Raw genomic sequence first — 18,231 nt, 5'->3', positions numbered from 1 at the left:
TCGAGGATTATTTTGATTGGTTTGCTATTTCGGAGGATAGGAAGGTTCGTTATGTTCGGATGAAATTGAAGGGGCATGCACTAGCATGGTGGGGAAGTGTGGAAGAGCAATTGCATCGTACACAAAGACCAACAGTTTCGAATTGGGAAGAGAAGAAATAGCGACTAAAGGAAAAATATTTGCCTATTGATTATGAGCAAATGATGTTCAAGGAGATGTTGCAACTCAGGCAAGGGTCATTGAGTGTTGATCAATTTACGGATCGCTTCCTACGTAAAGAAATATGGACTGCATGTTTAATCAACGTGGTGTAGGCATATCAATTGCCACTCCGTATTGAGAAATAAATAGGGCCTTCGGTTTAGAGGAAAATAACATCGTGGGATTCAAGGTCGGAACGTGTCCTAACATCTTCAGTCCAAAGGCCTCCATTGCTAAAAGATTAACCTAGAGGCGGGGTATGTGGAGACCAGAAAGGAAAAGCCAAAGTTTTTAGCGAAGGGCTACAATGTTATAAGTGTAAAGGCTCCAGACACTATGTTGTAGTGTGTCCTACAAGAGATAAAAAAAACTAGCATTTATATGTGAAAAGGAATTGTTAGAAGCGGATGCTGTTGAAGACACGGATGGGGAAGTGATGCAACCATATTATTCGATAGTTTCATCCACATTTAACTAGTGTTTTGCCTATGTTTTATATGTAAAATGCCTTGATATTCTTTGTTTTATGTTTTGAAGGCACTTTTGGATGAAAGATGCAAAAAGGAGTAAATTGGAGATAATTGGCAGATTTGACCTTCAGTCGATGTTTTGTGCAGAGCATGAGCTCTAGAGGTTGAAATGAAGTGATTCTAGTGGCATTAAAAAGCTAACATCCATACCTCTCTGGACATCTAAGGCAAGAAAATAAAATAAGGAAGAGCATGGAAATCGCAGCCTTCAAAGTCAAATCTCGCAATCTGCCAGTGTTGACCTTCGGCCATTCCAACTTGAATATCTGGAGCTACAGAAGTCCAATTGATGCAAACTCAATTTTTTTGGATTCATGACTCAAAGGTCTATAAAAGATCCCAATTTCAGCTAAAACCGATGTCATATGAGGGAGATATGATTTTTCAAAGATGACATCTGAATTCTGCAAGCAAACAGATTTCGTGAAGAAACGAGTCCAAATTACGTTCCGAAGCATCTAAACCGATATCCAAGTTTTTATTTCAGCAATTTAGCTCCTCTAAGTCAAAGCTTGAAGATTTCATGCAAGGCTATTTCTCCTTTTTTTAGGAAAATAGTTATTGAAGTACTTAAATGTAAACAATCTACTTAATGGAGGACTATTTTGTAAAATAGAGACCTAGGGTTTCCTAAGATATAAAAAGAATGAGAGAAGAGAAGGGGGGCAGCCAGCCAAGAAGAGAAAAACGCCCCCTTCCTCTAAGAAACCCTAAATTATGCATTCTTCATTCTTTTTGATTAGTTGTTCAACAAACATGCAAGGCTAAACACTTTTTCTTGGTTGCAAGGACACGGAAACCTTCGGATTTCAAGAACTGTGAGATTTATTTTACCTTTTCTTTTTAGTTTATATGATGAATATGTTTGTTCTCCTATGCTTATTTTCCTATGATTGTTTATTTTAATTGCTAGAGCGGACTCTAAGTTATTATTGTAGACAATCTATTGCTAAGTTTGATATCAAAACCGGAGTTGTGGTATATAAACTTGTGAAGCAACTGAGTTTAATAATTGTGGCGGATCTACGTTATTAATCTTAGGGAGAACATTCAATCAAATCAAACATAGACTGCGGACAGTTATGTTTTCTTGATTAATCAACTTATCTAGTTCTTAAGGCTGCCATTGAATTAAATTACTAGTGCGGACACTGTGGTTGTTTGATGGTTAGGGCTAGTTATACGGCGGATCCGTTAACTAACCAATGTTAAGAAGAGATAAATATTCAGAATATAAATTGATGTCTCGTTTCCATGATCAGCTCTGATTTCTGTTGGTGGACGTTTGTTCTCTTGATAATTTTCTGATTTTATTTTATTTTGCTTGAAAGTTTTCTGTTTTCTTTTGCTTTAGCCTAGATAACATCCAAACCCCCCCAAATTGCATATCATCTAGCATAAAAATCTGACTTGAATCTTCCCCGTGGGATCGACCCCTTGCTTGCTCTATACTATTTTGTGTGTTGTGTTTGAAGTTAGGGTAATTAATTTGTGCGACCGCGACATCGCAACAAATTTTGACGCCGTTGCCGGGGAAGTAATTTTAGTTGATTTTTGTGCTATTATTTTTATTTGCTGTGATTGTTATTTCTTTTTCTGAAAAAAAAAAACAGAATTTTTGCTTGTTGCGGCACTGTTCATTACGGCAGCGGTACTGTTCAAAACAGATTTTTTGGTAGAATTAGGTATCGGTCTTTTGTTTCTTGAAGGAAAACGACGTTCTAAACAAGACTAGTGTTAAACACTAGCCCCACCCTATTGAGGCCAAAATCCACTTTTTTCTAGGGTTTTTAGGCAGTTTTTGTTTTCTACCGTAGGATTTTCATATAATTTGCATTGTTTTTTTTTTTTTTTTTTTTTTTTTTTTTTATCTCTTGTGTGGGTTGCTTTCTTTTGATTTTTCTTAGCGATTTATGCCTGTGACCCGTTCTACTAATCAAATTCAAGTGCAGGTTGATCTTGAAATAGAAAGCACTTTACGCAGGTTAAGAAAGGAAGCTTGCCTCAACATCATGGCTGTTGCACGACAACAAACACTCAAGGAGCTTGCTGCTCCTAACATGAAAAATCAACCATTGTGCATAAACATTGACAATAATGTAAACTTTGAGCTCAAATCTGGTTTTATACATTTGTTACCAACATTCAATGGCCTTGCAGGAGAAGATCCTCATACTCATCTCAAGGAGTTCCATATGGTTTGTGTTGGCATGAAACCAAATGGAGTTGATGAAGAACAAGTTAAGTTGAAAGCTTTCCCTTTCTCTTTGAAAGGGGCAGCAAAGACATGGTTTTTCTCTATTTTCCCAGGTTCCATTGGAACTTGGAATGCCATGAAGAAGATTTTCCTTGAAAAGTATTTCCCAGCATCTCGAGTTGCCAACATAAGAAAAGAAATATGTGGGATTCGACAATCTCATAGAGAGACACTTTCCGAGTATTGGGAAAGATTTGAGCAACTGTGCATTCAATACCCTCATCATCAAATACCCGATCAGCTGCTCATTCAATATTTCTATGAAGGATTGATGCCTACTGACCGTAGTATCATTGATGCTGCAAGTGGAGGGGCATTGGTAGATAAGACACCCGAGGCTGCACGCCAATTGATCTCAAACATGGCAGCCAACTCGAAATAGTTTGGCACTCGTGGAGACTTCGTGAATAAACGAGTAAATGAGGTAAGTATTTCTAACCTTGAGAATAAAGTTAATGATCTTACTCTCTTGTACGTTCTTTGGCTTGTGGCAATGTACAGCAGGTGAAAGTTTGTAGCATATGCTCCTTACAAGGACATGCTTCAGATATGTGCCCAACAATGCAAGAAGATTACATTGAACAAGCTAATGCAGTTGATGGAGCATTCAATGGACAACCTCAGCGTAAGTATGATCCTTTTTCCCACACGTACAATCCTGGATGGAGAGATCATCCCAACCTACGGTATGGGAACCAGCCTCAACAAGGCAATCAAGGCCGACATTTCCATCCCCATGGATTTCAGCCCCAACAGAATTATCAAGCAAGACAACCCCCTCCATTCACAAACTCCAATGTTATGGTGTCGTCATCTAGTGATGATCTTCGTGAGATGATGAAAACTTTGGCTTCTAACATTGTGACCTTGCAACAAAATGTCATGTCTTTTCAACAGGAAACAAGGTCAAGTATTCACAACTTGGAGAAGCAAATGGGGCAAGTAGCTTCAAGTGTGGGGAAATTGGAAGCACAAATGAATGAAAAATTGCCCTCCCAATCATTGAATCCAATAGAGAATGTTAGTGTGATCATGCTGCGAAGTGGGAAAGAACTTGAAGAGAAAAGGTCGAAACAAATTAAGATGGAGGAAGAAGAAGAGATAGAAACTGAATTGAGTACAAAGAAGGAACATCCTCCTCCTCCACAAACTGAAACATCGACCAACACTCCAAAGGTAACTCCTCAATCAATGAATTCTAGTTTTAAAACAATTCCACCTTTTCCTGTGAGTTCTTCTAGGTCAAAGAAAGAGGACAAAGAAAAAGGGATTTTAGAGGTTTTCAAGAAAATAGAACTCAACATTCCTTTGCTTGATGCTATCAAGCAAATTCCCAAGTATGCCAAATTCTTGAAGGAGTTGTGTACTACCAAGAGAGCTTTCAAACTAAAAGGTCATGAAATGATAAGTATGGGCGAAGTTGTATCTGCTATTGTTCAAAAGAATATGCCTTTGAAGCAAAAAGACCCAGGTGCGTTTACTATCCCATATGTTATTGGTAATGATGGTTTCAAAAGGGCCTTGTGCGATTTAGGTGCATCCATTAGTGTTATGCCTAAACATGTTTATGATTCTCTTAGTCTTGAGCCTTTGAATAAAACTAGCATTGTAATACAACTTGCGGATCGTAGTTTTGTTTACCCACTTGGTGTGATAGAAGATGTCCTAGTCAAGATTGATAGTTTGGTCATTCCATGCGACTTTTATATTCTTGATATGGAACATGATTCTTGTGATTCATCAAACAACACTCCTATATTGTTTGGGAGACCATTCTTGAAAACTGCCAATAAAAAAATTGATTGTGGTAAGGATACTTTGTCTATGGAGGTAGGAGATGAAAAAATTGAATTTAATTTTCATGATGCAATGACATATCCTTGTAGCAATGTTTATTCTATCACATGTTATGACCAAGTTGATAAGTGTGCGCAGCAAGTTTGTGATTTTGATAGTGAGGATGGATTAAGCGTAGCTTTGAGCTATGACTATGATTTTACCAAGATAGAAGAGATGGAGAGGCATATATGTGTTTCCTAAAACGTGCATGAATCAGCATTGGCTTTGCAAGCTTTGCAAACTGTTCCCCATGATACAGGAGTCATTCACCCCATCATGGACAGTGAATGGGTGGCGCCTATCCTTTTGGTGCCCAAAAAGATTGGAATTATGTTGGAAGAAATACAAAATGATGCTTATGAGAATGCAAGGATTTACAAAGAAAAGACTAAGAGTCTTCATGACCGAATGATTACAAGAAAAGAGTTTAATGTTGGAGACAAAGTCCTTCTTTATCATTTGCGTTTGAAATTTTTTCCTGAAAAGTTGCGCTCTCGTTGGATTGGACCCTTTGTTGTTTCTAATGTTTTTTCTTATGGTGCAGTTGAAATTACAAGTTTAGAAACCAACAAAGTACTCAAGGTCAATGGGCATCGCTTGAAACCTTTCTATGAAGGTTGGACAACAGAACTCACCGCTTCTGCGGAGTTAGCTGAACCAATCTATGAAGAATAAGCATGCAACATGTCGAGCCAATGACATAAAACAAAAGCGCTTACTGGGAGGCAACCCAGCACAAAAAAGAAAAAAAAACAGATTTGCTTTCTTTTTCCTTAATCTTTTATTTTTCGCATTTTACTTTATTTTTGTCATTCTCCTATATTCCTTTTCTTTTATTTCAACATTGAGGACAATGTTGTGTTTTAAGTGTGGGGGTATTGGGAGAATGTTGGTTTTCTTATTTTGGTTTTCTTTGTTGTTCCAAAAAAAAAAAATTTCTATGTTTGATCTTTTGAACTCCTATTGGTTTATGAGAATGTGAGTATTACATATAAGAATTAATTGAGATAGATGGAGATATGAATCGAATGAAGGAGTGTGCATGCAAGTTTTAAGGTTTAATTGGTTTAGGGATTGACTTTGAGAATATGCCATGTTGACTTTATAGTGTTATACCAATGCAAGCTTTTGAGCCTTCAACATTATATTCTTTTATTGTGTCTTCTTCCAATGATATGTATCTCTAGAACTTGCTTCATATCTTGTTGAGATTACATTCGCATTACATATATACCCTTTCTTTTTAGTTTATATGATGAATATGTTTGTTCTCCTATGCTTATTTTCCTATGATTGTTTATTTTAATTGCTAGAGCGGACTCTAAGTTATTATTGTAGACAATCTATTACTAAGTTTGATATCAAAACCGGAGTTGTGGTATATAAACTTGTGAAGCAACTGAGTTTAATAATTGTGGCGGATCTACGTTATTAATCTTAGGGAGAACATTCAATCAAATCAAACATAGACTGCGGACAGTTATGTTTTCTTGATTAATCAACTTATCTAGTTCTTAAGGCTGCCATTGAATTAAATTACTAGTGCGGACACTGTGGTTGTTTGATGGTTAGGGCTAGTTATACGGCGGATCCGTTAACTAACCAATGTTAAGAAGAGATAAATATTCAGAATATAAATTGATGTTTCGTTTCCATGATCAGTTCTGATTTCTGTAGGTGGATGTGTGTTTGTGACCAAGGTTTGTTCTCTTGATAATTTTCTGATTTTATTTAATTTTGCTTGAAAGTTTTCTGTTTTCTTTTGCTTTAGCCTAGATAACATCCAAACCCCCACAAATTGCATATCATCTAGCATAAAAATCTGACTTGAATCTTCCCCGTGGGATCGACCCCTTGCTTGCTCTATACTATTTTGTGTGTTGTGTTTGAAGCTAGGGTAATTAATTTGTGCGACCGCGACATCGCAACAGGAAGAGACCGATGGGAGTAGTCACTGTGAAGAAGAGCACTTGGGTGCGTCAAACTTACTCAACTGCATGATCCATCGAGTGTTGACAGGAACTAAGAAAGAACTTCCAGGCTAATCCCAAGTGGTTGCGCACCAATATTTTTCACACTCGCATGGAACATAATGGTCGGGCTTTGAATAACATTATTGATAATGGCAGCGACATAAATGTGGTCTTCGAGACTGTCATTAAGCATTTGGGGTTGAAAACTGAGAAACATCCCACTCCTTACCGAATTAGCTGGGTTAATGAATGTAATGCCCCACACTTTCATATGTGTTTATAGTTACTTTCCTATGATTTGGTACGTAAAAATAAGGGTAGTTTTTTTTTCCCAGTTCTCATATAAAAGTCTACCGAAATTTCCACTGAAATTTCGGCAGAGTCTTCCCTATATTGGAAAGTCCCAAGTTATTGACACATATCCTGTTTACACTTTTAATATCTTACATCTCATAACTGCATCACGACCCAATCATCCTGGGTCTCAATGTCACAAACATAATCATCATCATCACAACCACAACATATATAACATACATTGACAACAAATATCATTATAGGGGAATAAATGAGATAAACACGCATATATGAAACATGATTATATGAATTTCAGAATTAAGTTCATCTATTCAAGTTTAAACATCAATTATACAAATTAAGTCATATAAAAGTTGTAATATTACAACATACAAGAGTATACTCCCTAGAACCTAGACTACAAAAAAGTGAACATAAGCTAGGATCTATTTCTGTCGTGGATGCGATGGTCCTGGAACAAAAAAATACATATTATTGAAACATGAAAATCACAATAATATAGCAACACAAATATCCAACAATTTAAAGAGACAATCACGCATTCATATTTTATTCACTTCTCCCTTCTGGTTTTCATTGGAAACTCTTTCTCCTTCAATTACTAAACCGTTTCCTCTTCTATGATCAACCTCCATTCAAGATTTCATAAGATCAACCATGATCATTTCTGCTTAACACATTACCGATACCAATTTCACTGGTATCATCATCACCTTGTAAGAGGCGATGTAAGGTGATCCCTTTACTCGGGATCCTACATACACTAAGTGTATGCTAGCCAACACATGGTGATCCCCTTACCCGGGATCCTAACATATACTAAATGTATGCTAGGCAACACATGCTGATCCCCTTACCGGGGATCCTAACATACACTAAATGTATGCTATTCAAAACACATATTACACTTCTTATATTTTCTTTATTAGTGGTACTCCCATCACTTGGAAATGCACACAAGGGTAGTTTACCTTGAACACACACATACATTCAGAATAGTATCCGAAATAACAACATCATTACACCAACTTCCATCTTTCACATAATATCCAACGTTGCAAATTCACATCTCACTTTATTAACATATTACATTCTTGAATTTAACTAAAAAGCTACCTACCTGCAGTAGAAGCTCTACTTGTGCTCCCTTGCTGCTGCTGTTGCACCACACCGGTGGTCCCTCCTCCAATCACAGGCTTATCTCATAAATTTTTCTCATTCAAGGATATGTTTTATAATAATCATATCAACAGCTAATAGATCTTTCTTTCAATCATTTCTTTCTTTATATTTTATGTTTTTTCTCATTACACCTATTTATGTTGTCATCCTTTATCCAACCATAGTTATCATTCATTTCTTTATATTTGAACTGTTACTGTTTAAATCTCGAACTATTATTGTCCAACTGTTACTGTCTAGACCTTTGACTGTTATTGTCCAACCGTTACTGTCTTAACATTGAACTGTTACTGTCTTAAACCATTATTATCTAGACATTGAACTGTTATTGTCTTGAACCATTATTGTCTAGGCATTAAACTGTTACTGTCCAGCCATTACTGTCTAGACATTGGACTGTTACTGTCCAACTGTTACTGTCTGAACTCTCCTAAGATTTTAACTATATCCAGAGTTCTAGAACTCCGTTTCAAGCGATATTGATCTCGTTGAAAAGCTAAGACACAAGGCTACAAGTTCTCTGAAGGAAGGAGAACCCAGTTCTGCCCCTAAGATAGTCAAAATTGCTCATCCACTAATCACTCCTATTGCTTTACAGAGTCAGTCATGACCCAGTCTCGGTTGGTGACCCACAACTGGAGTTCTACAACTTCAAATTGAGCAAGACCGATTTCCTTAGTTAGCTAACATCCAAAACTACAATTACTATGAAGGAACCTGATCCTAATTCCCTTATTCTCCTAGTCGAATTCTCTCTAAAATTCAAGAGATGAATCTGTCCAGATTTATCAACCTTTTCCATTTACACACAATATCTACAATTGAACTTTTTCTCTTTTATCTTAACCCCTAGCCATATCACATGCCATATAAGAGTGTCAAAAATATCTTTTTAAGAGCCAATTTATCTTATTTATTTCAATCTTCCCTTTTAACGTCAAAATAAAACATTATTATCGATTTTACAAACTTTCCGAACAATATTTTTCCAAACACAATCCTTGACATTCCAACATGCATTTTTTTTCTTCTTATTTTGACACAATTAAACACACATCATCAAGCTAGATATGTCAAATTAAATATCCTCCCCCTTTGATGCATAATTGACTGAAAACTTGGCCTTAAGGAACTAAGACTTCCCTCATTCTTTTCATGCTAATTTCATTCAATTCACACACACATTCACATAAAGAAAAAGAAAACAACCTCTTATAATAAATTCATTAAGGAAAACCATAATTTCCCCCTTTTCCTCTTCACTTTTCATATGGTTGGCTAACTTTCCTTACCCCCACTCATGTGGCCGACTTTTTATATCAATCCAAGTTGTTCTTAGAAATTAGGATAACAAACACAATAACCTTATACATTTTTATTTTTGATTTTGGAGAGGTATTTACCCCCCTAAACATACACTTTCAGGGCTGTCACAGCAGCCCCAAAGTTTCCCAAAAATTAAGTCTCTCTAATGCTCCATTTCTTTTTAATTTTATGGCTGTTTCAGTTCACACAAAACCAATTTTGACAACAGTTTCAATCAACCACAATTAACAAATGAATAATATTCCAAACAATCCATATGATCAAGTTATAATGCATTATTATGAGTATAATATATCCAAATATCAACTTCATCAAATGGTGAAATATCTAGAAACATGGGTTTAACCGAATTGACCTCAAACTTGCAGACCTACTGTGCAAGAAGCACACCTTCTATACCAAGTGTTTGTTTATGATCTCCAGATAGCATCAAGAAGAACAACATATCTAAATTATAGCTCGATCCAACGGTGGCCGAAGGAGGAAACAGGTGGCGACAAAGATTGTCCAAAAGTGTATTTTCTCAGAAATATCTCTCAAACGGAGACTGATATAGAAGATCCATCCGGTGAAAATTTACACGACATGAAGGAGAACAACATATCAAATACCATTCAGATCCAATGGTGGAAGGTGGAGTTATAGTTGTCGGACTTTCTGCCATCAATATGTCTTCTCTCCAGCCGCTCTCTAAACTCTCTCTTGCTCTTGCAAGTCACTCCAAGAGAGAAAATAAAATGATATTTATAGTGCTATCATCTTAATTGCACATTTATTCCCACCCCTTTTTATCATTTGTATATGAACTTCTAACCTTCTGTTATTTGAATATTGACCTGTCTTGGTCTTACATATTTATTTTGTCCCACAAATGTTTTTCTTTTCAACAATTTAGTACTATATTCACTTTTCATTTCATTAATTTCACTATTTTGTTTTATCTTGATTGATGTTTCTTTAATTTAATTTAACCTATTTTACTATTGGTTAAATTTATCATATTTTAATAACGTAGAAAAATTATAACCGGGGGTTTACAATGAAGCCAACTCAGTCCTAGTGAGATAACGTTGCTTGGTTAAATTTTCATTGTAAAAAAAAATACGTGGATGAAGCCTGGTGTGACGTAATTCCTGTGACTGTTTACCATATGCTACTGGGACGTCCGTGGCTCTATGACCAAAGGGTTCTTTATGATGGGTATGCTAATACTTATTCTTTTAATTTCAAAGGTAAGAAATTTGTTACAAAAATTTCAGAATTTGATATAAAAAAGGAGATTGTCCCAGTTTTGGCGATGCGACAACTCTCTCTAGTTATGCATTACGATAATATGGTGCTACTAGTAGTGAGACGTGAAGTGAAGTAGGAGGATGGCAATGTTCCAGTAGAGTTCTCGGCAATGTTGGAAGAGTTTCGGGATATCATGTCGGATGAGATTCTGAATCAACTACCTCCAATAAGGGAGGTTTAACATGCCATTGATCTGATCCCTGGCTCAACCTTGCCTAATTTACCACACTGCCGCATGAGCCCAATAGAGAATGAAGAGCTTAGCCGACAAATTCAACAATCATTGGACAAAGGGTTCATTCGAGAAAGTCTCAGCCCTTGTGCTGTTCCGGCACACTAAAGAAGGATGGTGGCTAAAGGATGTGTGTCGATAGTCGAGCAATTAATAACATAACTATGAAGTACCGATTTCCCATTCCTCGTCTTGATGATATGCTTGATTTGTTATGTGGTTCCTCTATTTTCACTAAGATCGACCTTCAAAGTGGCTACCACCAAATTCGTATCCGGTTGGGTGACGAGTGGAAGACGACTTTCAAGATGAAAGATGGTTTATTTGAGTGGCTAGTCATGCCCTTCAGATTAACCAACACGCCAAGCACTTTCATGCGTGTTATGACGCAAGTTCTCAAACCATTCTTGGGGAAAATTTGTCGTTTATTTTGATGATATCTTAATTTTTAGTCGAAGTGTGCAGGAGCATTTGAGCTATGTCGAGTAGGTAATAAAGGTCTTGAGAGCTGAATAGCTCTATATTAATAAAGGCAAGTGCTTATTTATGAGGAAAAGTGCCAAGTTTCTAGATTTCATAATTTCTAATCAAGATGTTGAGGCTGATCCCGCAAAGGTGCAGGCTGTCAAGCAATGGCCAATGCCCCAGAATGTTTCCGAATTTAGAAGCTTTCATAGTTTGGCATTCGCAGTTTCAGCATAATAATGGCCCCAATCATCGAGTGCTTGAAAAAAAAAAAATTCTCATGGAGTGCTGCAGCTGCCAAGGCATTCACAAAAATTAAAGAAAAGATGGGGTAAACACCAGTGCTCAAGTTGCCAGATTTCTCTAAAATTTTTGAAGTGGCTTGTGACGCTTTGCATGTGGGAATCGGTGGTGTGCTGAGTTAGGAGGGTCATCCCATTGCTTTTTATAGTGAGAAGCTTAATGACACTCGCCGACGATACTTGGTATGTGATATGGAATTCAATGCTTTAATTAAAACTCTCAAGCATTGGCAACCTTACTTGATCCATAAAGAGTTTATCCTTTTTACAGACCATGATTCTCTAAAGCATTTAAATTCCTGAAGTAAACTGAATGCACGACATGCTTGTTGGATGGACTATCTATAACAATTCGAATTTGTTATTAGAAATAAGTTAGGGACTAAAAATAAGGTGGTTGATGCCTTAAGCAGGAGACCACACTTGTTACATATGTTTTCAGCTAATGTTGCAGGTTTTGATAGTCTGAAAACACAGTATGCCAATGATGAGGACTTCGGCAATGTATGGAATGATATCTCCACTCATGGGCGCACATCTGGTAATGAGTATTTGTTGTGCGATGGATTTCTATTCTACAAATCATGTCTATGTGTTCCACATGGTTCTTTTCGGGAGTTTCTAATTATGGAACTCCACGGTGGGGGCTTAGCTAGGCACTTTGGTCATGATAAGACCTTTGCTATTATTGCTGATTGATTCTATTAGCCTCGAATACAGAGTACGTGCATACATTGGTTTATCGGTGTCGGATTTTCCAATTAAATAAAGGAACCAAGCAACAAGCGGGGCTCTATACGCCACTTTCCATTCTAGACAAACCATGAAAGCATATTAGCATGGACTTTGTTCTTGGGTTGCCAAAAACTTTTCAGCAACATGATTCAATTATGGTGGTGGTTGATCGTTTTTCCAAGATGTCCCATTTTATTCCATGCCACAAAACTTATGATGCGTCAAAAGTTGCTGCATTATTTCTGCAGGAGGGCGTTCGCTTGCATGGTATTTCGGTTTCGATTGTGTCTAATAGGGACGTCAAATTTATAAGTTAATTTATCGTTGTTTTGGGCTTAAAAAGCCGAGTTGTTATAGTTGGTATCAGAGGTCTTGGCTTGGATCCTAAGGATCATTGATAATTGTGTTGTTGTGATAAATTTTAGGAAGGTGCGCATTCGACAAGGGACACGAATTGAGCCACCCTCCTTATAAAGGAGGGTTAGGAGACAAGGTGCCCAAGGTTGGCACGATGAATATCCCTTGGACGACACGACATCTCATGCTCTGGTAATACCACCCGAAACCTTATAGGGGGGAGCCACGGTAGCGGTGGAAGGTTGGAGGCCTAACCAAACAGAGGAAGTACCCTAGTTGCAGCAGAGCAACAAGAAAGATCAAAAGCACAACCGTCACCTATTCCAACTAGTGTGCCCCCGCAGTATGTAGATGCGTGACTCCTTGTATAAATAGTTAAATTAGTGATGGAGGGCATGGCTAGCTCGGTGACACAAACAACTCCCGCCATACAGATTCCACAGGCAGCCCTTGTGACTGGCATGACCACAAACAACGTGGTGCTATTAGTCTAGAGTATGAGGGAAATGGGTTGTGAATCGTATATGGGGGAACAAGATGCAGAGATGGCCGGGAGATGGATTAGGAAGGTAGAAAAGACCATGATTCAAATAAGCATACCCAAGGGTTTGAGGGTAAATTGTGCAACCCAATTATTGTCTGATAGGGCCATAACATGGTGGGAAACAGTTCAGCTGAGGCATGTAACCGAGACACTAACTTGGAGTGACTTCAAGACAGATTTTGAGAATCAGTTTTATTCCAGGTACCATCGCAAGGTGAAGGAACAAGAGTTCTTGGCATTAAGACATGGTGATATGTCAGTATTAGAGTACGAAGGAGGTTCCATGATCTCTCATTGTTCACCCCACACTATGTGCCGATAGAGGAACATATGATTGAGAAGTTGAGAGATGGTTTGTGACAAGATTTGAGACAAGGATTGATCGCCTTACGGTTTAAATCCGTGAGGGAGTTGGTTAAGGCTGCACAAGCTCTAGAGGCATGTATTGGAGAAAGCCAACGGGGACATCAAGGTATAGGCAAAAAGAGAGATAGGGACTATTTTAGTGGCAGACTACCACTTCCGAAGAAAGGTAAAAGTGGAGTGTTTGAGCAGTACAGGAAAAGGGGGAGTTCAATGGTATCACCCCACCAACAGTCAGGTGGGAGAATGATGGTTGAACAGTCGCACTAGAGAGCCAACTCTTCAACTGGGACCAGTGACCGTAAGGGTGTTGACTATCCTTTTTGTGTAAAATATGGACAAAAACACCCTAGGGACTGCTCAATTTCCCTAGGGCGATGCTTTATGTGCAGGGGAGAAGGTCATAGGTAGAGGAACTGCCAATAACTGGGGGCAAGGGTGTCATTATTGTGGTGGAAGAGGTCATTATAAAAAGGATTGCCCCAACAAGAACACTGGACAGGTATAGAGCTATGGGCAGCCGAGTTAGAGCCACCAACAGTCAGTCACCGTGAATAGGCCAGTGTGATCTTCTCATTCATGAGAAAACAAAATGATCGGACCCCGGGGGGGTCTTCCACCTGACACAGGAGGAGGTCAAGGTTGCATTGAATGTGGTGGCAGGTACGCCACTAATGAATAATTTTAATGTGCATGTGTTGTTTGATCCGGGTGCCACCCACTCATTCATTGCTTGGAGAATTGTCACTACATTGAGAAAGGGAGTAGAAGTAGTAGAGAAGGGGTTCGTGATTGGAACTCCAATGGGAAATATGGTTGAAACAAATATTGTGTATGTGGATGTGGGGGTTATATACTTGATTCCCTTAGAGTTGCATGATTTTGACATAATCCTAGGCATGAATTGGTTGAGTAAATACAAGGCTTTAATAGATTGTTATGCTAAAACTATTACATTCCAAACACCTGAGGGCGAGAGGATGATTTTTGAGGGAGAGAGAATTCTCAAACCGATCGCCTTAATATTAGTTGTAATAACCCAAAGACTTTTGAGAAAGGGATGTATGGGATACCTCGCATACATCTTAAACTCCGATGATGAAGGTCCACAACTAAAGGATATTCCTATGGTAAAGGAATTCCTAGATGTGTTTCCCGAAGAACTACCGGGAGTGCTCCCAGAGCGAGAGGTAGAGGTGTCTATAGACACTTTACCTGGAGTCCCACCCATAGCCCAACAACCGTATTGGATGGCTCTGGCAGAACTGAATGAGTTAAAGACTCAACTATAGGAGTTGTTAGACAAAGGGTTTATACAACCTAGTAATTCCCCTAGGGGAGCGTCGGTTCTATTCATAAGAAAGAAAGATGGGACCTATAGGCTTTGTATTGACTATCGACAGTTGAACAAAATAACAATGAAAAACAAGTATCCGTTACCTCGGATAGATGATTTATTTGATCAATTAAAGGGAGCGAGGGCATTTTTTAAGATAGATATGAGATCAGGGTACTATCAGAACGAAGATTAAAGAAGCGGATGTAGCAAAGACCGCATTTAGAACCCGTTACGAACACTATGAGTTTTTGGTGCTACCGTTCGGATTGACGAACGCCCCAGCCCTCTTCATGGATTTAATGAATTAGGTTTTCCAACCATACCTTGATAAGTTTGTGGTGGTATTCATTGATGATATACTGGTGTACTCGAATTCCTTCGAGGAACATGAAGAACACTTGAGGCAGACCATACAAACCATGAGGGATCGCTAGTTGTATGCAAAATTGAGTAAATGTGAATTTTGGCTGGAGAGAGTGACATTTCTAGGACATGTCATATCAGCCGAAGGTGTTTTCATAGACCCCCAGAAAGTTAAAGCAGTTTTGAGATGGGAATGACTGACTTCGGTCACTAAAATACGTTGTTTCCTAGGGCTCGCAGGATACTACCGAAGATTTATTGAAGGGTTTTCCCTGATTGTAACCCCTTTGACCCAACTAACTAGGAGGAATAAGAAATGGGTGTGGTCAGAAGAATGTGAGGAAAGCTTCGAAGAATTGAAGAGGAGGCCCACCACCACTCTAGTGTTAACACTTCCCTCAGGGACCGAGGGTTTTGTAGTATACAGTGATGCCTCAGGGAAGAGATTGGGGTGTGTTTTGATGCAACATGGGAAGGTGATCGCCTAAGCATTAAGGCAGTTAAAAAATCATGATGCGAATTACCCGATACACGACCTAGAGTTGGCTGATATAGTATTTGCATTGAGGATATGGAGGCACTACTTGTATGGGTCTGGAACCCAAATTTTTACTGATCATAAGAGCCTGAAGTATTTGATGTCGCAAAATGAGTTAAATATGCAACAAAGAAGGTGGATAAAGCTCATTAAAGATTATGATTGCACTATAGAAAACCACTCGGGGAAAGCAAACATGGTGGCAGATGCCCTCAGTCGCAAAAATAGAGCCACCCTGAGTAAGTCAACAGTGGGAAAGGATCGGCAATTGGCGAAATTGAAAGGGATGGGTGCAGAATTGGGCATTAATGCAGGAGGTAGGCTAGTGGCTCAACTATTGGTGCGACCAATGTATCGGGAACAAATACTACAAGCCTAATTCCGTGACAATGAGGGGCCCAAGATTAGGAAGAACATTGAGGCCGGGGGTGAAACGCAATTCTGGGTAGTGAATGATGGATCATTGATGATGGGACAACAGTTGTACGTGCCTAATGACAAAACAGTCAAACAGATGGTTCTACGACAAGCACATGAGTCCAAGTTCTCCATATATCCTGGCAGCACTAAGATGTATCAAGACTTGAAGCACCTTTATTGGTGGCCTAATATGAAAAGGAAAATAGCTGAGTATGTGTCTAAGTGCGGGATATGTCAACAAGTCAAGGTTGAACACCAAAGGCTCGCGAGACCCTTACAATCATTATAAATTCCGGAATGGAAGTGGGAAATGATCACCATGGATTTTGTGCCGGGATTTCCCAAAGGGAGGAAAGGAAATGATGTGATATGGGTCATCATAGATCGGTTGACAAAATCCACACTATTCTTGCCCATAAAGATGACTGACTCGATAGACAAGCCTGCTAAGATCTACATAAATGAGGTGGTACGACTCCATGAGATTCTAGTGTCCATTGTATCAGATCGAGATCCCAGGTTCACCTCTCGATTTTGGCCGATCATACAACGTGCCATAGGGACAAGATTGGATATGAGCACTGCATTTCACCCTCAAACTGATGGCCAATCAGAAACAGTCATCCAAGTCTTGGAAGAGCTATTACGGGCATGCGTGCTAGAATTTGGAGGAAACTAGGAGAAACACATAGCATTGGTGGAGTTCACGTATAACAATAGTTACCAAGCCACATTAGGGATGGCCCCGTATGAAGCCTTGTATGGAAGGAGGTGTATGACTCCTTTATGTTGGGAAGAAGTTGGGGACCGGAAGTTGTATAGCGCGGAGTTGGTTCAAGTCACCAGGGAGAAAGTGAGAACACTCAGGGATCGCATCAAAGCCATACAGGATAGACAGAAGAAGTATGCTGATGTGAGGAGGAGACCTCTCGAGTTCAGTGCGGGGGACCAGGTGTTCCTGAAGGTAGCCCCGTGGAAGAACATGTTACGGTTCGGATTGAAAGGCAAGTTAACTCCCCGTTTCATCGGACCCTTCAAAATCTTGTAGAGAGTGGGGCCAGTAGCCTATAAAGTGGACTTGCCCCCACAATTAGCTAAGGTCCATGATGTGTTCCATGTCTCCTTTTTAAGGAAGGCTGTCGTAGACCCCACCCGAATTCTACCTCAAGTTTCAGTAGAAGTCAAAGAAGACTTAATGCTCGAATTGAGGCCCATAAGGATACTGGATCGAGAAGTGAAGGAGCTACGAAACAAAAAGATCCCCATCATTAGAATCTTATGGTGAAATGCTCAAATAGAAGAGGAAACTTGGGAGAGGGAGTCCGAAATGAGGAAAAAATACCCCAATTTATTTGAACTACCATGTATGGATTATGAAACCTCTTAGATTTCGAGGATGAAATTCATGTTAAGGGAGGGAGAATGTAAACACCCAAAAATAAAATAAAATGAAAGTCCAAGCAACCCCACCGTCGCTGCTACCCGAAAATAGTTTTCGCTGCTGAATCGTGTAGCCTGCAGCGAAATAGTTTTTGCTGCTGAATCGTGTAGCCTGCAACGAACCAGTTTTTGCTGTCGAATTGTGCAACCCACAGCGAACCAATTTTTGCTGCTGAATTATCTGGGCTGCTACGAGTCAATCTTTGCTGCTGAT

General features: G+C 38.9%; 1 protein-coding gene across 1 annotated transcript; it reads left to right on the top strand.

The window, feature by feature from the left end:
* The first annotated feature begins 13,534 nt into the window (after positions 1 to 13,534).
* Positions 13,535 to 15,209, top strand: LOC127905921 (uncharacterized). Its single transcript, XM_052456947.1, has 4 exons — positions 13,535 to 13,832; positions 13,919 to 14,155; positions 14,310 to 14,419; positions 14,547 to 15,209. The coding sequence occupies exons 1-4, from the start codon at positions 13,535 to 13,537 to the stop codon at positions 15,207 to 15,209; spliced, it is 1,308 nt and encodes a 435-aa protein (XP_052312907.1).
* The last annotated feature ends 3,022 nt before the right edge of the window (positions 15,210 to 18,231 follow it).

Source organism: Populus trichocarpa, chromosome 11 (assembly GCF_000002775.5).
Source record: "Populus trichocarpa isolate Nisqually-1 chromosome 11, P.trichocarpa_v4.1, whole genome shotgun sequence".
Lineage (NCBI taxonomy): Eukaryota > Viridiplantae > Streptophyta > Magnoliopsida > Malpighiales > Salicaceae > Populus > Populus trichocarpa.
This window is presented reverse-complemented; position numbering and strand designations above follow the sequence as displayed.